The sequence below is a fragment of the Pantherophis guttatus genome, chromosome 1 (assembly GCF_059756535.1).
Source record: "Pantherophis guttatus breed Tessera chromosome 1, ASM5975653v1, whole genome shotgun sequence".
Lineage (NCBI taxonomy): Eukaryota > Metazoa > Chordata > Lepidosauria > Squamata > Colubridae > Pantherophis > Pantherophis guttatus.
Window position 1 is genome coordinate 269,028,617 of NC_142063.1, and position 20,990 is coordinate 269,049,606.

Below are 20,990 nucleotides of genomic sequence, written 5' to 3' on the forward strand. Positions count from 1 at the left end.
AAAAAAAACCCTAATTCATAACAGATTACTTACTCCCTCCTCAAAATACTGACCTTTACTTACTAAAAGTATTATAAATCCCCCTTTATCCATACATTTCAGAAAAGAAGAAGAGAAAAAAAACAAAAAAAAAACAAACACATTATACTATAACTATTATAAAATAACTTCTAATTTAGCATAATAGTGTTTTATATCTATACATTATTGCAACAATTCAAAACCACCTTCCACTTTAAAACTATACGATAAGTCCTACTTTAATAACATTTCAAAGCGGGCTCCCCATAAAATCTAATTTAACATTTATTCCACTCTATCCATTTCCTCCACTCCCCTAAATGTATCACTTAAAAATCCCTTTTCTTAAACTAATCAGTCTGTAGCTAGCTTATTCACCCAGTGTCTTACAAATTTACCATACACAACAATTCTTGATATCTTTAATTCACTGCCCACACTACTTAAATATATATATATATATATATTCCATTATATCTAAATAAAAAAAGAAAAGACAATAACTTTAAATTTATAGTCCATATAATATCTTCTTGAAGTCTTTCCACTGGATTGTTAAAACCAACATCCATAATAGGGTAACATAGCTTGCTGATGCAACAGTTTATTCAAGATCTCCAATCATATCTGCCCCCATCAGTAGTAAACATCTTCTTATATATATAAAAGTAAAAACAACCACCCGAGTGACATTATAATTATATTCCATATAATAATAATTGTGGGTTTCATCAGGATTATTAATTTCCATCATCGTATTGGGTAACAACCCGATCTTCTGCATGTCCCAATGTGATTCTCTTGCCTTATAATTCAAGATAATTATAATATATTTATCAACACAAAAAGAAGTTTCAAAGTAGATAATTCAAAACCATCAATTTGAGGCTCTTTCCATGTCCCAAAATTACGGCAATGCAGAGATCTGCCACTATCCTCAGGATGATATTGACCAATATGTCGCCTCCTCTATGTTTTCACATAATCATTCATATTTTAAAATCACTGGCTTCACTGTTGCTTGGGTTAGAAATTTCTATTTTTGTACAACCTATTTCTTTTTTTGTTTTCTTTTTGTGGGTTTGACTTCCATCCTAATTTTTTGTGTCTCGCATTTCTTTTTTATCCCTTGTATATCCTCTAATTGGTTTCCATGCTTGTCCTTGCCTTGATAAGTCATCACATTAAAATCAGATGGCACTTCTCTCAAATTTGTAGATAATCCAGCTGGGGTATCCGATAAATCCAAAGGCAATTTATCTGGTACAGTCTCTGTCTTTAGTTCCAGCTCCTTCTGCTTATCCTGTATTATATCTGAAGACGTTAAATTCATTTTCAACCTATTTTGATAAAATTCTTCCGCTCTTTCAACAGTATTTAACTGGTATCTTTCTCCTTGATATCTCAATATAATACCAACTGGGACGTCCCACCGGAATTGAATATTTCTCCTTTTTAACTCAGACACCAGAAAGCCAAATTTCTTCCTTTCCATTAATATCTTAGGTGGGAGTTCCTTGTAAATCCAAATCTTTCTTCCATACAATTGCAAATTAGAATTGAAGGAATTTTGCACAATTTTATTCCTAATTTCTTTATCTGAAAAATAGATTACCACATCTCTAGGCAATTGCCTTTGCTTGGCAGTCCAAGAGTTTATTCGATAAGCTCTGTCAATCCTACAAAACACTTCCTCAGGTTGAATCTTTAAAATCCCAGCTAGAAATTCAGAAGATATTTTCCTTAAGTCATCTCTGTTATTTTCCTGCAAACCTCTAAGTCTTATTGCATATTCTGTGAAATTATATTGTATCTTTAGAACCTCTTTTTCAATCCTCTGTTGCAGATTTTCTACATTACCAGACTTTTGGTCAGCATCCATTTTAAATTTTTCTTCTGAACTATAATCCTGAATATTTAACAAATCATTTTCAATTTTTTGAATTCTATTGTCCAATTTATCTTGAATTTCATCCATTTTTGACTCTAGTAAATTAGTATTTGTATCCAACCGAATCATGAATTCTGACACTTTTAAAAATTTTTGCTGCAAAAAGTCAAACTTGGATTTCACCAATTCCTTAGTTTCCTGCTTAAATTTTTCAAGTTGCTGATTCACAATCTCATCCCTTCTTTCAATCTCCTCTAAGAGAAATTCTATTATATTAAAATCAGGTTTCTGGGACTGAAGAGTTAAAACTTGTTCCTTTAAATTCTTAGTGGGGGAATCCCCCCCACCTATTTGTTTGTCTGACTTCACAAGCCTCAGTGCCATGTTTCCGCCTAAGCAGGCTTTGTTAGAAGAAAAAAAAAAAAAAAAACAAGACAAAAGACTTCCAGCCAGCAACAATGCCTCCAGGGGAAAAAGAGAAAAACAAAAACAGGAGCGGAGTTTTGTCTACAAATGTAGCCAGTGGTATTTATTCCGCTACATTGTAATAATAAAAAACGGAAGAACTTTCCCTCTCAAACTCTTCTCCAGCCGCGGCAGACGCCATTTTAAAAAGAAACTTTTTTCCTCTTTCTCTTCCTCTATTCTCTTAAGTAATTTTTAAAAGATAAGTAAAATACTTGCGCTTCAGTATTACAGGTCCAGCTCACATTTTCTTTGAGTAATCTGTCAAATTCGCAGGCTTGCTTTTGACGCCTGGCTCTGCATTAGCAGAGGTCTCCCAAAGCCCGGAGCAGCGGCTGGGGATATGGGGCATCTCATCCGCTCCATCCCAAAAGTAAAAGAAAAACTTTTGGGACTCTGCAGAGAGTTCTACCCACCCCTGCCGGCTCTATCTCCGTTTCCTCATGGGAACGGAGTTTTTTCGAGCCGCCGTTCCGTTGTGAAGGCGGCTCTGACAGGCAGTGGAAGCTGACGATCCCAAAGGAACGTCTGGCGGCGGCCAGCAGCAAACAGGACTTCCTGGATTTTTTTATTTTTATCGAATTTATTTTAATAAAAAACTTTTGGGGTAAAAATCTATCGTAAGATAGTTTTCTATTTAAGATACACAAATAATTTAGTTTATTCGGCATGAAATGGAGCTTAGTTATGTAGCATGAGGCTGTATATTCTGCAGCACTGGGACTATCGGTGAGTCAACAGTGGGTCAAAGGAGTAGCAGAGATGACAGTTGCTCTTTAACAATTATGATTTAAATCGAGTTGATTTAAATCAAGCCTTTTTACTAGTGTTTTAAATCATGATTTAAATTGTGATTTAAATCAACTCGATTTAAATCAAATCCACCCTGACTGCAAGATATTCTACGTCGTTTCTGATCTTCTTATCTTTCACCACAGGTCTTCATTCCGTTTTGTTTACTTGTCACATTAAATATTTCTACTTTTGAAAATGTGGTGGTCTCTGTGAGTCAACAACTATTGGAAGGTGGTTAGGTTGGCTTTCTAACTTGCTAGCTCTACAGTTTTTCTGAGTACTGGGTGATCTGAGAATCCATTGGATCAAATCCCTGAGCTGGCAGACCTTTGAATCTAATGACTAAATAGCTGTGGTATGGCTATTGAGTGATTTAGATTTTTAAGGAAGAAGGTATAATTGCTCTTTTCAGAAAAACAAATCTTTGGGAGAAACAGATGTACAAGTGTGGTTTATAAATAAAAGCTGGAATAAATCCCTTTTCTTTATAAAATAAGAGATATTTTTGACCTAGAATACCCTCAATAACAGTTTATAACACCACCCTGCAATTACTGTGGCAATGTAAACTGTGTCTGCTTTAGGCATGTACTGTATCTGCACTGTAGTGGATGGATGGTGCTAGAGATCTATAATGTCAATAGCCTTAGGAGCCTAAGTGATCTAGTGATATGTCTGCTAAGTGACCTTAAATTACTGTGGGTTGATCCATTTCTTCTGTCCTACGATTCTTCTTGTATTGGCACATTTTTACTTAAGGGTACATGCCACTGCATACGAGGGGGTTTGCGCTATGTAAAAATTCATAGCATTTCAGTTCTAAGTCATTCTCTTTTCTTCTCTTCCAACCTATCCTTTTATTAATACTGTTTTTCCCCAAAAATACAACCTATTCAAAAGTAAAGCCTAGCCCAATTTTTTTTGGATAGGCCTAATATAAGCCCTACCCCCAAAATAAGCCCTATTGAAGTAGGTGTGCGTGGCCAGCACAGGAGGCAGCCTTTCCCTTCCCTGGTCACCTCAGGGCTGCTCAGCCCCTTAATGAGAGCCTGCAAATTAGCTGAGCCGCTCCGGCCGCTGCCTCCAGTAAGTGTGGCTGCTTTTGCAGCCGCAAAAAAAGCCAGAGGCCAAGCGATGCACGCCACATGCCTCACGCCCTCCTTACCTAATGGTGACAGTCACAGCAGGCAATTCTGTCCACAGAACAACTGCCTTGAGGGACTGCTCGCCCTGCCCCCACCTCATACTGGTGCATGGGGGATGTTAAGGATATTGTTGTTGTGTTACCAACCAGCAGAGTGTAGAGCACAGAGAAACGTTGCTGAGAGCAATGAATAAGAGATGTGCAAACTGGTTTATCAAAAGTTTACTTTATAGTGAAAAAACAATCTCATAGTCTTTAAATCAATCCAAGTCTTTGCCAGTTAAATCAGTCCAGTGATACAAAAATTCTTCTTACCACACAAACAGTAGTTGGTTAGAATAACAAACTCACTCTGGTTCACGAACCACAATGGTAGCAGATCCATCCAACGATGATAGCACAATGATAGCAACTCCACACACTATGGTAGCTTATCATCAACTGAATATGTTATAGTACCTTTCTTAAATATGTTTACAACTAGTGATTATCTAATTACAGCATGACTCAGCATTACAATGAATCAGCAGTAAAACTTTAAAGTCACACAATACATATTCATATTAAAGTCACAGAACACATATATTGCCTGGACAACTTGTTAGGCTCAAACCATATCCTAACATGGGAAAAAAATAAAACTTCCGAAAAGAAGCCCTAGTCAGTTTTTCGGGGGTCAAAAGAAAATACTTATTTTCAGGGAAACACGGTATTGTGGTGATTTGCTCTGAAGCCAGTACAGGACAGAGGAAATATTGAATGTTGAGTAAAGAAGTTCAGGTTCAAATCCCTGTTCAGTCATGAAGGCAAGAACATGACCTAGCCCAACTCATTTTACAGTTATATGGACCTCCAAACCTTGGTGCATAACAAGAACTTTCTAAGCTTTCTTTGCTTTTATTGTATATTTCATTACCTAGTGTAATTTTGTGATATATAGTGAATTGAAAATTCAGTTTGCTGGCTGAAGTGGAACAGAAATGGTACACCCATTACTGGGTTTAACATTTTTCAAAGGTTGTTTTGGACATTCATACTCCTTTCCTGCTTTCATCTTCCCCTTGTGGTGTAGTCTATAGCATGTCGGTTCAGCAAGTTACATTATCAAAGATTTGTTCATGGCTTAATTTTACTGTAAAAATGGATACTTGTAGGCCACTGGGGTTGATATCTGCATTACAGAATGACGTCCGTGTTCATCTCTGCAGCAATAATGAAGCTTATTCTTCAGAAGTAGTTTCTGGACAAACAAGGTAGAAACTATACAGGTTTGATAATTCCATAAACACAGAGATAGTACAACAATTAGCCACCTGAACTTTCAAAAGGGAATAATCCTGGTGATGCAGCCTATGGAAACTGTGGCAAGTGGTTCAGGACCCAATGATATTTCATATTCACAGTATAAAGGCAAACTGTTCAGAGTTACTCATGCCCTATTTTACTCCCTAATGGATTACTGTAACATGCTCTGTGTGGAGCCGTCCTTGAATTCTGAAGCTTCAACTGAGACAAAATGCAGCAGTGCAGGGAGTTATGTGTGACCTTTAAAATTTTACATGGATTGGAGCCAGTGTATTTGAAGGACTACCTCTCCCCAGTCACATCTATTCATCCCGGCAGGTCAGGTAGGAAGGGCATGTAACATATCTTGTCTGCTAAGGAGTTCCATCTTACTCAGGAGCTGAGCCTTTTCTGTTGTGGCACCTGCCCTTTTGAACATTATTTCCCCTCTCCTGAGTTGACATTAGCCCTGATCCTATTGACCTCCCAGAAAATTCTTAAACTGTTGTTTTTGCAGAATACCTGGGAATGCCTTGGAAACAGGCAGCTTACAAGATAGCTATATTATGAGTCTTTCAACATCACCCCCATGACCTAGCCTATATTTAATTGTTTTTAGTGGTTATTTAAGACGTGCTTTCATTATTTTGTTTTCTCCCAGAGTCACATTCATGACATAGACAGCTATATAAATTTGATAAACAAACAAACTGGTGTCCTCTATAGTCTGGTCAATATGGTAAAAAAACAACAACTCCCCAATATATATAAAAAAACCCCTATCATACTATACATTGAATAGTATCCCAATTCTACTGAAGAGACAACACTTAGGGTACAGTGCAGAACAGGTGACATTCTACCCTACTTCTCACCTTAACATCTGTCTCTTGAGACAGCTGTTTTACTAATGATTGGGTTGCCTTTGTGTTATAGGATGTTGATGAGATAGATATAATCTGTGAATGTCTAGAGCTAATTCTTAGTAAGAAAGGATAATTCTGTTCATGTTGGTTTCCCTAATTTCTTAACATACTGACTTCCAGTCAGTAGTTTGCAAATTTGGCAGAAAAAGCTTAGATCAATATTGATATTGATGCTCTGATGTACATATTTAATTCTATTGCTGGAAATTCACATTTTTATCTACAATTGTCCTAATGTGGGTGTTTTGTTAACCAGTTTTTCTATATGAAAATACATTGCTTTTTCAATTTTTGGACTTTGAAGAAGCAGGATAGAAAGAGTGTTGGCATTTTTGAAATTTGGTATTGAAGAAGATTCCTGAGAATACTACGGATAGCCAAGAAAAACAAACAAATGGATCATTGAAAAAGTCAACTCAGAGTTTGAGCTCAAGGCACAAATAACCAGGCTGAAATTATTCTACTTTGGACACATTATGCCTTGTTCTCTGCAGAAGTCTGTAATGCTGGAAAAGGTGGAAGAGAAGAAGATGGACTTGGTTACAGTGGTGATTGGAAGACCTAAAGGACCAAGTTAGGAATATATTGCCATGAAGAAAATCTGTGTTGCTAAGAATCAACACCAAGTTATTGGCAGAGCACTGTGTTTTCATATATACTTTCCCTGAATGCATGTTTTAAATTTTCAAATATTTTGGAAAGTTCTGAATGTAGATTTCAGCTTATATGTGCATTCCAAGTTCTACATATTTAGTGGAATATTTTCCTAAAGACTCTGTTCAGCAAAATTTCTCTTCCATCTTTATTTCTGGAACCTCCTTCTAATTTCATTTCCTATGATTTGCTGCTCTTTCCTCTTTCTTATGTAGTGACTAAGAAAAAGGCTTAAACCCAGGAGAAGATGCAGGTCTGAGAGAGAGACAGAAACAAGTGGTTCTTCTCTCATCTGTCAAGCAGCTTGATCCATGGTTCATTGGGGTGGGTAGGAATGCCATGTCTTAGATACCAGATTAGCAAACAAATGCAATGGGCAGTAAATCCACAGGGAGGAATGTTGAATTTATATTTACTGACAAAGAAATAAAGGGAGACTAGTATAGGTCTATTTCAAGCTATTTAGCTCTCATCAGCTAGCTATACCCTTCTGGGATTAGAACCCGGGTTACTTACTGTATTTTTCGGATTATAAAACACACCAGACTATAAAACACACCTAGATTTAGAGGAGGAAAACAAGAAAAAAATAGTTTTTGGCCTCCACATGTGCTGTTTTCACCCTCCCCAGCCCTCAGAAGTACTTTGCAGGCCAAAAGGGGGCCTCTTTTTGGTGAAAACGGGACATGTGGAGAGTAAAAATGGGATGTGCGGAGGGTTCGGGAGGCCAAAAACAGGCCCATATTCAGTCTATAAGACGTACCAAAATTTCACCCACTTTTAGGTGGGGGAAACGTGTGTTTATATTCCAAAAAATATGATACATATTAGGTAGATGTATTAACCTCTAAGCCACAGGCTTGCCTTGCTTTGTCAGCTATACCAGGGAAGAGATTAAGGTTCTTAATTTTTCAACACAAAAATAGTTTGTCGCGAAAGCAACTGCCTGCGAAGACTGCTGTTTGGGGCTGAAAGGTGAAAGTGGAAGCAGTATGCTTCACCCCATAATTGGGTCGACCAGATAGACTGATAGACTGGTCTCACCAGGAAAAAACACTTACAGGGAGGATTGCATATTAAGACCCACTATACAGTAGTAAGCTTCATCCTTTCCCTTTTTAAAAGCCTCCAAAGAGAACTAGGATAGAGAAACAAATCCTTGTCTATAGCCACATTTGTTTTAAATGGATTACTTTCCATATGGATTTTTGGCTGCTGTAGTTTTTTTCATGCCCTCTGTCCCACGAAGAGTCTTTATACTAGTTCCAGTTGGAAAAGAGTGTCTATAACTGGTGCAGAAGAAGCTGATCGATTGCAGACTTCCTTCCTGCCAAACCAGACCAGCAGAAGTTCAATTAAATTATGTGGCCGGTAGCAATGTATTCAGTCTTTGTCAAGGATCAGTAATAAGTCTCATTTATTGCAAAGTGAAAACCAGGGAGTTACAGCAGGATATGAAAGCGCCAAGCCCATAGAACTTTCAGATATGGCTATTTAATACCATAATAGAAGGTTGACCTAATAGAGTTGCCAGCAAAATTACTCTTTAAGAGGATTCACAGCTACTGCTAAATCCAGGTGAGATATATATTATGAGCCATAGCATCTTTAAATTCAGTTTCACTGGCAGATGAGCAGGTTTATTGCAAAATCTCTGTGGGTTTTTGGAGGAGTATCAAATGGACTGATATTTAACAGTCTGCCTGTGGAACTCTAGTTTTTCAAACTATGCATCAGTTAAAAATCTTACTGACATTTTTTCTTGTGTGCAGAAAAGTCAGTAATCACTTTTATGACTGATCTGCTTGCCAGTTACATGGATACAACGGTGGTTGAGCCACTTGCCAGGAATTTTTTTAAAAAATTAAGCTGCTAAATGTACACACCAATGGTTAACTGGATTCACATGAATTGTACCCCATGGGAGTTTCAGAATATTTGCTGATGTGCTAAGGAGGGAGGGAATGTGCACATTCTTTTAGGCTTAAGGAGCACTTAGTTTTTTGTTATATTTTCCAGGAAAAATAGAGCTTTTCCACATGGAGCATTTATACCAATCTAGTATCACCTCTCTGCTGTTCTTTCCCATGATGTCCTCCTTGGCAGCTGAGTTCAGCCCCACCCATCCCCGGCTTTGTTCCAGGTACACAATATGTGCACTGCAGTTTCATCAAAGGAATCCTTTACAGTAGTGGCCCCCCAACCTTTTGGGCACCAGGGACTGGTTCCATGGAGAGAAGTTTTTCCATGGACTGGTGTCTGGCGGGGGCGTGATTTTGTGTGCTACCTGCATCCTGTGGATGGGACTTTGCTTATTTGCATGGCCTGGTTTCGGGCATACTGCGGCTTTGTGCCGCTTCATGGACCTGGGGTTGGGGACCCCTTGCTTTAGAGATTTGGTACTCCAGATCCTGTGCAAACAGTTTAAGGCAGGGCTAGATCTGGCCCGCGGGGTGCTTAAATCTGGCCCACGGGGACAGCCTGGAAATAACAAAGAACTGGCCCCCGGTGCCTCTGCTGGCCAAAACAGGCTACAGCAATCCGGCGGCCAAAAACAGGTTGCAGGGGGCATTTCCAGCCCATTTTTGGCCTTCACGGTGTACAGCAATCTGGCGGCCGAAAACAGGCCACGGGGAGGGTGCACAATTTATATGTTTTTTTCTCAGCCCCATGCACTCTATCTTCCTTCCTGTTGGCTGCTTTACACATGATTCCTGGTTTCATCCAGTTTAAAAATATGGAACAAGCCTAATACAAAGAGTTTGCTCACTTATCTGTGGCTGTAATGTAATTTGCTTGTTTTTGAATTACAACTGGATTGTGTTATCTCCCCCATAATGGTTTGTAAACAATATAGTGAGCCTAAAAACTTATAATACAGAAGGTGATTGGATGTAGGATATGGTAGTATGCACAAGCTGTAAGATTTTTTTTAAATGCAGTATGTCATGTGAAAATGTCCAGTGGTTATTTCTAAATTGTGATTTACTGTGTAAAGCACAAATGGCTGAATTTACAGAACACACAGAGTCAAAATCAAATCATATTATGACTGGATAGTGTGCAAATCTGGCAGATAGAAGGCAGCTTTTGTCAGGTATGCATAAAACTCAGTGAAGTCAGTGAGATTTAGTTGTGTATCTAGTTGTAGTCCAAATAGACCTGGAAATGTTTCCAGCATGCATATTTTCTGAATCTTTCTAGACATTTAGCAATATATTGTGATGATTTTGTTGTGTTGTACAGTGTTCCTCTTTACAATGGATATCTGGAATAAAATTTTAATGTTTTCAAAGAACTCTTTTAAAAATGAAAAATGGGAGGGTCAGCTAAAGTATTCTACATAGAGTTAGAGTTAGAGTTAATATTTCAAAGAACAGATTCAACAGGGGAAAGGGAAACCTGGGCTGATATTGCCCAAGCAATAACAAAGAGCATACAATTTTGTTATTTGGGGATGGAGAAATGGCATAAACAAGGCAGAACGATTAATACATGAAGAAGACAAAAAAGGAGATATGAATTGTTTTGTTTAAAAGTATTTTAAGGTTCTAAATGTTAATTTATCATTCAACCCAGTAAGTATAAATATAATAACCTAGATTTTGTTTAGGTTGTCTTAACTCCTGACTAGGTGGCTCAGTGGCTAAGACACTGAGCTTGTTGATCAGAAAGGTTGGCAGTTCGGCTGTTTGAATCCCTAGTACAGGTCTCCTGTGTGAGCAGAGGGTTGGAATAGATGACCTCCAAGGCCCCTTCCGACTCTGTTACTGTTTAATTCACATTAGGCTTTTGAACATCTTTGTTCTGACAATATTATGTACAATATTCAGATCTGCTCCTGTACAAAAGAGTCAAGGCCCATAGCAGCTGGGGACTCTACATGTCTTTAATCTCTAAATTATGGAATTGAGACTATTTGTGCCAGAAAGTAAGTCTCCCTTTGTCTGGAATAGCTGTTTTGAACGCAAAGGGGAAAAAATGCATCTTGAGCCTATGTCAAACGCCCACCATGGCCACGCCCACCCCAACCACGCCCACCCGGCCCTCCAAGGTCAAACACAACCCTGATGTGGCCCTCAATGAAATCGAGTTTGACACCCCTGGTTTAAGGGATCAGGACGATCTACATTCCTTCTTTTGCATACAGGTTAATAGCAAAGAAGAATAAAGATCATACTGAATATCTTAATAATTGCTTCATGCCTTCCAGAGGTTCAGGTGTGAAAGTATGGATTTAAAGTTGGCTTGATGGATTCTGTTTAAAGGCAAATCCCTGATTACTTTACAAAGGTAAAGCAGGGAAGCTGTGTAAAGCGTGAGGATTTTGGGTGGGAAAAGGAAGAATTTGAATAGCAGAAGGCAAACAAGGTCTTGTATTGATGCCTAATTGGACAAATACACTGAAGGAAGTGAACACATGGCATAGGTTCTAAGACAGAGTTTCCCTGCTTGGCAACTTGGAGTGTAGATTGCAAGACTTGGTAAGTGCTATTCATTTTATCCGGTCCTGGTTTTTTTTTTTTAGTGTATGGTTTTATGGTGGAATTGGATGTATTTCTTCTAAATCAAGGGTGAGCAATTATGGTCCCTTTACGACTTGTGGATTTCAACTCCCAGAATTCCCGAGGTAGCATGGTTGGCTCAGGAATTCTGGGAGTTGAAGTCCACAGGTCATAAAGGGGTCATAGTTGCCCATCCTGTTTTACATAAATATGTGCATTTTTGTTTGTTTTTACCTGAATTTAAGCCACCCACCTTCAATGTTTGGGATTGCCTATAAATAGCCTTTAGTTGAATAGCCTTTTCAGTTTAAAACAATATGTTTGTGCTCTTTTCTTTTCTCTGGCTACACTACATATGACTTGCAATTTTCCTACCGCTTAATTTACCATCACTGGTTTCCACATCCAGATGATTGAGCCCTTTCAACTTTGCTCCACTATTGCAATATCTTAATGGCTTAGATCTTGAATTCATTATATTGCCTCTTATTTCATCTCTATTGTGTGTGCTAGTGTTTGTGACTATCTACTTGCGGTTAGAAGTTTACATGTCAAATCTTCTCATTAACAACCTGGGCTGGTGATGGGTTTTTTTCCCTTCAATTCATGTGGTTTATTTCTGTAGCTCAGCCAATTTAAATGCATGCCTTGACTCTCAATTGCTCTTTTTTTGGCCTTTTTTCATTGTGGTTTTTCATCATTTGTACAATATTTCAACTAACAGTTTTATTATGGGAAGTAATGGTATGTGGATATATGCTTGGCAAATACTGAAAATGCAGCTAATGTATCTTGGGAGCTGTTGTAGATTACAGACTCACCATATAACCGGTGTTTACTTAGATTGCCTTTAGTTACATTATACAATGTTCCTCAAGTAAGTCTTTTGTTGCTGTGTAAGCACGTCGGCTCACTCTTATGTATTTTGTAGCATATCAGAAATGTATTTGGTTCTTTGATTCTTACATTGTGCCAAAAACATATTGGTGCATCTGGGTACTATTGGTTCCATCTGAGCATGCATGCTTATTTCATAGAGTAGACATGTTGGAATGTCCCACATCAATCTTCATTTATATGTATAAAATAACAATTTATTCTTCTTGGAGGAAAAACTACTCCTTTTTTACTGTTAATTCTTTGATATCTAAGAAGTCTTTAATTTCCTATTCTGAAAACCTGATTTTGTGGCAGCTGATTTTTATCATCTTAACAGACGCTTCGCTTATTTCCACCAGTTTCTTTTCAATGATTTGGTCATTTGGAAGTAACTGCTATTCTAGACTTTTTCTAATGTTCTTTTCTACTTAAGATAGCCAAATATAACTGGACAGCTACAAAAACAAGCCTCTTGTCATGTGACCAATTAAAGCCAATTCATACTGTATTTTTCAGGACTCCCTTGAACTGATCTTGTCTTCTAAGAAAGAAGGGGCATGTTCAGATAGTTTTCTTGGCACAATACAAAAGTGGTTTGCCATTGGCTTCCTCTGTGATCACTATTCCAGTTGTCAACAAATCCAGTATCGACTCACAACTTTCCAATTTAGCTTGCATCTTGGGATTTCATAACGGTGGCGCAGTGGTTAGAATGCAGTATTGCAGGCTACTTCTGCTGACTGCCGGCAGAAGAAGTTTGGCAGTTTGACTCTCACAGGCTCAAGGTTGACTCAGCCTTCCATCCTTCCGAGGTTGGTAAAATGAGGACTCAGATTGTTGGGGGCAATATGCGGACTCTGTAAACCACATAGAGAGAGCTGTAAAGCACTGTGAAGTGATATATAAGTCTTAAGTGCTATTGCTATTGCTATTCAGGAAACTAAGTACAAATTAAGAAGCAAAACCTCCTCCTTCTCCAATGAGATCTAAGATGGTTGACTAAACAGTGCCACCTCTGTGACTACATATTTGAAATATATCAAGTGTACACTATGGAATGCTGTCCTAGGCACAATAATGGTTTGAAAACCTTGCAATAGGTCCCATGCTCACAGGGAAGACATGTTGGTTGAATGAAGTTGAATTCGGGGCAGCTGCTGTGAACTACAAACACAATAAACAAAGCACCTACCATATCAGTTATCCAGGTAGCTCTTCTTAGTAACCCAGCAAGCTCTTCTCTTCTTCAATATATTCCACCAGAATACAGTTGTTGGTAAAGAACAGAGCAAATGAATAAACAAGCTAAAACACAGTCTAAAAATTTGCAACTTTTTTGTAGTGTCTCTATTGCCTAATAATCTGAATTTGGGAAAGGATGGTTGTGATTCAGTGGGACAAAGTGATGTCTCATATGAACCTTCAAAAAAGATCTGTATAATATGTTGCATAGTTGCAAAACTTTTTGTGTTGTATTTAGATATCCCCAGGGGTAGCTCTGATATGGACAGTTTGAAATCCTGGGACTGAAATTATCTAGAACTATATCAAGTAATTACAAATTTGCAGATTTTTAAGATCTTTAATAAGAAATAAGGCAAAGTAATTAGAAGTGGAACTGGTTATGTCTGATATTTCTTTTTATCTTATTATATATCTTATTTTCATTATAGCAATGTAAAAATTGGCAATTATGCAGTTAATAGCAGGTTTCGTGTCTTCTAAGAGAAAATTCATGTGGAGATATGGGACCTTCCTGGAAATCTATTTATTAGGGCCAGTAAAAATAGACCTACTATCTCTGTAAAATGTACAATGTAATAATTCATGTGAAATGTTTTTTCTTTGTCACTACACAGGCAGGTGCGCTTGATTTAATGGGATTGTAGAGTATCTGCCTTGCAATGTGAGTTGTAAGCTAATTGTGCCTGGCTTTAAAGAATGCAGTTCTCAGACTGGCGAAAATAAGGTTCTGAAAATATTTTGTTTGTTCCCAAACGCTCTGATTTATCCAATTTCTGCCATGGAGAGTCAGCTTGTTAATTTGTTAATGCCATATATTGTATTTCTTGGGTGAGCAGTTACTTAGCTTCCTAGGGCAGGGGTCAGCAACCCACAGCTCTGGAGCTGCATGCGACTCTTTCATCCCTCTGCTGCCACTCCGTGTCACTCAAAATATGTGTCACAACCACACCCACAGGTACGCGATTTATTGAGCTTTTCGACTCCTGGTAGGCCAAGCATGGATAAATCCAAGAAAAGAAAAGTTTCAGAAGTAAAACAGAATGTTAAATTCAAACACATATGCTAATTTTGTGGCCGCTCAAGAAATAATCAGGCACGGGAAGGGTTTTGTGGCTCCCGGTGTTTTCTTTTCTTCGGGAAATGGGTCCAAATGGCTCTTTGAGTGTTTAAAATTGCTGACCCCTGTCCTAGAGAGTTTAGGAATGGTGTAGAAAATTCATATAGTGCTAACTCCTGCTGTACAGCCTGTTGCTTGGAGAAGCGAAATTATCTGTGAAAATTAAAGGGGTCAGTCCAGCTGAAAAAAACCTGGTTTTGCAACCAGGAGTTTATCCCTATCTTCCAGGCCCTTACCTGGATTTTGGACATCCCTCTCTCAACTTTTAATTGGACATTTGAAGTTCCATTTGGTGTAGTGAGATTTCAAAAAATGTGTTTGCATTACTTCTAGCACATTTTTTGTATAAATTCTTACTTCTGCACTGCAGTGGATTTGGCTTCAGAGTTTGGTGCCATGGGGATTTCTACACCTTCATCTGTGTAACAAAAAAATGTTTAATACATTTGAGGATCTTAGGACTAACTGCACTACGTGATCGGAATTCCAGATGTCTGTCTTTGATACCCTGAAATATTTAAAAAGCAGCAGCCTGCTCTATTTGTATCCTTCTGCTTTCCAGAGCAAAATTCTTGGCAAAAACCACTAGAATTGTTAGTTTGGTTTGGTGAGCAATTTGGAAATTTGATTGATAAATAAATAGATAGATAGATGATTGATAAATAGATAGATGATAGATAGATAGATAGATAGATAGATAGATAGATAGATAGATAGATAGATAGATACTGTAGATAGATAGATAGATAGATAGATAGATAGATAGATAGATAGATAGATAGATAGATAGATGATAGATAGATAGATAGATAGATAGATAGATAGATAGATAGAGAGAGAGAGAGAGACAGACAGACAGACAGACAGACAGGATAGATTAGATAGATAGATGATAGATAGATAGATAGATAGATAGATAGATAGATAGATAAATAGATGACAGATAGATAGATAGATTTCTCTATTTTCATTCAAACCCCCATGTTAGCAGTTCCTTTTTCAGCAAATGAATACTACAATTTTGAAAAGTTGATGTTTCAGTGGACGCAGAAAGAATGCATCAGAATAATTGTTTACTTGCGTGTTTGTGTGTTTTTTACATTTTTTTAAGAAAAGAAAGTGCCAAACAGACCTTTCAGAACACGCTTCCGTTCATCATCTGGCAGGTCGTCCATTCAGTGGAGACCATCCCATTCGGCAAACTCAAGCCCGCGGAGATACCCAGGTTATCGTCATGGATATGGGGAGAGCAACAGGAAACTGAGTTTTAAATCTCTGCCAAAAGAAGAAAGAGCCCATTATGCTAAAAAAATAGGTGTGTGTCTATGTGAAAGATTTTGACTATCTGCTTGCTGTTCTTACTGTTATGTTGTTTTGTATTGAAAAAATCATTTTATATCTTCTCCTTGATAATGCGTTTGTAATTTCATTCACCTGAACAAATGATTATATCTACTACAATCAATATTATGATCAATCATAAAATTGATTGTAATGGTTCTAAACTGCAAAGGACAAAGTTAAGCCAAATTTCTTCCCTGGCCACCAAGCAATAAAATTAACAATGTTATGTTATAAAAAAGAGAAAATATGATGGGGCACTCAGAAAGGAAGGCACATACATTGCTAATAAAAGACTTGATTAAAATTGCAGTGACTTGAAAGAAGAGGTATTTTTGCAGTGTTACAACTAAGTGAAACATTTGCAATCCAAGTTTATTTAACTTCTAACTTACATCCATCAGAAATAAATATTGGCATATATTGCTAACTATTTATTAAATGCATTAATTAGTTGGGGGTAGACGGCACTCATATCATAAAAATGTAAATAAATGAAGCTTCAGGTTGAGGCTTTTTTTTTCTTTTCTTTTTTAAGTTTTAACTGGAGCTTCACCTCAGAATGCTGTCCCTAAAAATGATATGTGAGGATTTGACATTGTTTTACTCTTACCATGGAGACCCCTGGCCATAATAGCTGACAAAATTGGTACTAGTGCCTGGTCTGACTGCAGTTTTTGTCAAGGGCAATCAATTTTTTTTTTAAATTTTTAAATGTTTAATTGGTTTGTGGTTTTTTAAATTTTGGGCCAAATTTATATAGATTTTAATTGTTTTTAATATTTGTATTTCATGTTTTTAATTCTGGCTGTGCACCGCCCTGAGTCCTCAGGGAGAAGGGCGGTATATAAATTGAAAATAAATAAAAAATAAATAAAAAATAAAAAATTACAATTCTTTGAAACAGAGGCTTTCATCCATAAGGGGCCAAGCACTGTTGACATTTAATCTTTGCAGTAATAAAAATATTAAAATAGTGTATATGTTTCTTGTTATGTGCAGCATCTGAATCAGTATATCTGGTTTCACCACATTCGAGGAACTTCCAAGGTCGGACTCAACCGGTACATCAGGTTGTATTAACCAAGAGGAAAGTCCCAGGTAAGTTTGGAAATCAGTGTGCAAACTGGAAAGTCTTTTTTTTGTTGTTGTTGTTAGTTGCAAAATCATGTCCGACCCATCGCGACCCCATGGACAATGTTCCTCCAGGCTTTCCTGTCCTCTACCATCCTTTGGTGTCCATTTAAGATCACACCTACTGCTTCAGTGACTCCATCCTGCCACCTCATTCTCTGTCGTCCCATTCTTCTTTTGCCCTCAATCTTTCCTAGAATTAGGCTCTTCTCCAGTGAGTCCTTCCTTCTCATTAGGTGGACAAAGTATTTGAGTTTTATCTTCACAATCTGGCCTTCTAAAGAGCAGTCAGGGTTGATCTCCTCTATGACTGACCGGTTTGATCGCCTTGCAGTCCAAGGGACTCGCAGGAGTCTTCTCCAGCACCATAGTTCAAAGACCTCAATTGTTTGGCGCTCAGCCTTTCTTATGGTCCAACTTTCACAGCCATTGGCAAGTCATATTATTGTATAATGATTTCCTTTTTTTTTTTTTTTGCTAGAAAGTGAAACTCAAGTTAACACAAGGGAAGACAATCTAGTGACCTTGGAATATATTGGAATAATGACTCTCAAGAAATTATCTGTGTTGCAGCCTCAGTTCCTCTGGAAGCATCAATTAGGACAATTGCTATTCAGAAGTTGGAAGTGGTAGATACTAGAGGCAAAGGATGGCTTTGTTCACTTTAAGTGAAAAAAAAATCTTTTGTCTGCAGAAATTTTGTAGCTTGTTTAAGCCTTCAAAGCAGTGGTGAAATCTAAAATTTGTTCTGTGGGCATGGCTTGGTGAGGGGGTAATGTGACTGGGTGGGCATGGCCATTTTTTTTTTACTTTTAAAACCATTTTTTCTACAACCTCTTTGGTGAAGAGGTTGTAAAAAAATGCTTTCAAAAGGCTCTGACGATCCCAGTTGAGTTGCCTGATTGGCAGAGGCTTTTTTTTCTTTTAAAAGCCTCTGCCAATCAGGTAACTCAGCTTGGATCGTCAGAGGCATTTAAAAGAAAAAAAGCCTCTGCCGATCAGGCAACTCAGCTTGGATCGTCGGAGGCATTTAAAAGAAGAAAAGGCTTTTTTTCTTTTAAAAGCCTCTCCCAATCAGGTAACTCAGCTTGGATCGTCAGAGGCATTTAAAAGAAAAAAAGCCTCTGCCGATCAGGCAACTCAGCTTGGATCGTCGGAGGCATTTAAAAGAAGAAAAGGCTTTTTTTCTTTTAAAAGCCTCTCCCAATCAGGTAACTCAGCTTGGATCGTCAGAGGCATTTAAAAGAAAAAAAGCCTCTGCCGATCAGGCAACTCAGCTTGGATCGTCGGAGGCATTTAAAAGAAAAAAAGGCTTTTTTTCTTTTAAAAGCCTCTGCCGATCAGGTAACTCAGCTTGGATCGTCAGAGGCATTTAAAAGAAAAAAAGCCTCTGCCGATCAGGCAACTCAGCTTGGATCGTCGGAGGCATTTAAAAGAAAAAAAGGTTTTTTTTCTTTTAAAAGCCTTTGATGATCCCAGCTGAGCCGCACAATCATCAGAGCTTTTTTTTTTTACTTTTAAAAGCATTTTTTTGGCCGAAGAGGTTGTAGAAAAAATGCTTTTAAAAATTAAAAAAAAAGCCTCTGATGATTGTGCAGCTCAGCTTTGCATGGGGGGAGGGGGGGCAGGGATTTTTGCTACCGGTTCTCCGAACCAACCACCTCCATCACTACCAGATCGGGCGATCCGGTCCAAATCGGGAGCATTTCACCCCTGCTTCAAAGTCTCTTATAAACAGCTTTGATAGTTAATGCAGGTGCTGTCTGGTTATACTGACTATTTTTTACTCTTTTTTTTTTTTTTTGCTTTTATCTCATATTGTTATATAGTAAATCATCCGGAGGCTTTTGTAGAATACTTTGCTGAATAAACAAATAAATGTGTAAATAAATAAACGTTTTTCTTAGAATCAGTTAAATGCTGCCACAGCAATTTTTGGTGGTTTTAGAAAAATGGGAGGGAATTTGATATTTTTCTATTCTTGAAAGTTAAGGAGGAGGAGAAAAGCCAATTCAAACTCTATTTTTTCACATGTTGGATTCTTAGCCAATAGTCAGAATGCTGACTCTTTGTCTAGAGGAATTTGGAACTAATCTCTATCCCAGTGACTATGTAAGCTTCTCTCTTCTTAAAATCAACTTCCATATTCATGTCCCAAACACTCATAAATCCCGTTGTCTCATTTCAGAGGAAGATGAACTGGAAGAAACGAAAGATATTGCTGTTCGAGTCATGTCCTCTCACTCAGTGCTGGTCACATGGACAGATCCCTCCAGTGAAAAGCAGAAAAGACCCATATCCTCTAGGTACTAGGCATTATCTGGGCTCTTTACATAGGCTTGCGATAGGAATGCCAATTCTAGCTTGTTGCTTGCAGCTTTGGAAATCTAGCATGGCTGGACAATACTTTAAGGAAAAACAAATCTGACTGATTTGTTGCCCCTTAACCACAGAGCCAATATGACTTTACAGTCCTAATGTCATGTCCAATATACCTACAGTAATTGGGTGTGTAAACTCCATTGTGAAGTTTTTGGCAATTGTCTTAAACTGGAAGTATTTCTTCCATGCAAAGATTCTTGTGAAGCACTCTTTAACAAGATTTGTTGAGTTTAAAGGGGTAGGCTTGCAAGAATTTCAGCAAGTCAACAGTATCTAATTTGAAATCATTATCTTTTTTAAAAAATATTTTTCTTTATACATTTTTCTTTAACATATATAAGTATTTAATAAACAGTGTATTGTCTGGGTTATTTTACATATACATAATAATAGTAATAATAATAATATTCTTTACTTGTACATAATAGTATTCTTCCAACTTCCAATGTCTACTTTTACTATTGGTAGAACAAATCCCAAGTATAAAAGTATTTTGTGTCTTCTTTATCCTTTATCTTTAATGTTAACCTATTCATTTCTACATAATCTAATTTTTTTTAATTACATTTTCGTCTGAAGGAGTTTCCTCATTTTTCTAATGTTGTGCAAATACAATTTTTGCTACCATCAAAACATGCAATATTAAATATATATTCCCTTTAAAATATTTTTGTCTGGCAAAATACCTGACAAAAATATTTCTGGCTTTAAATCTATATGTTGCTTTATCATTTTCTCTAACCATGTATGTATTTTCGTCCAAACTTTTTTTGCCTTTGGGCAAGTCCACCACATATAGTACGAATTCGATATCTAGGCTAGCAAAGATGTTTAAAAACATGTCCGCCAAATGTTGGAAATGAAATCATTATCTTCTAGTACAGGGGTCTCCAATCTTGGCAACTGTAAGACTTGTGAACTTCAACTCCCAGATTTCGCTGGCTGAGGAACTCAGAGAGTTGAAGTCCACAAGTCTTAAAATAGACCTGTTCTAGTATATTAAGTTGCAGTCATGTAGACTCTCTTAGTTTATCTTTAACTACTTACTATGAACTTGTGAACAGAGTTTTTTTCACTAACGGAAAAATCTGCAGTTGACTGCTTACAAAGGCATCTCTTGCTGGATGGCTGTAATGTGAGAGGTTCAATAGTCATTAAACTGAGTTTCATTCTGAGATTATTCACATCCTGAATATTCAGACCAAGG

General features: G+C 37.5%; 1 protein-coding gene across 1 annotated transcript in view; it reads left to right on the forward strand.

Annotated features, from left to right (window-relative positions):
* FNDC1 (fibronectin type III domain containing 1) overlaps nucleotides 1–20,990 on the forward strand; it is an 80,936-nt gene that overhangs the window by 15,814 nt on the left and 44,132 nt on the right. Inside the window, exons 2-4 of the mRNA XM_034428546.3 lie at nucleotides 16,038–16,241; nucleotides 17,270–17,368; nucleotides 19,590–19,707. Of these exons, the coding sequence (XP_034284437.2) occupies nucleotides 16,038–16,241; nucleotides 17,270–17,368; nucleotides 19,590–19,707 (421 nt within the window). The remainder of the gene's footprint in view (nucleotides 1–16,037; nucleotides 16,242–17,269; nucleotides 17,369–19,589; nucleotides 19,708–20,990) is intronic.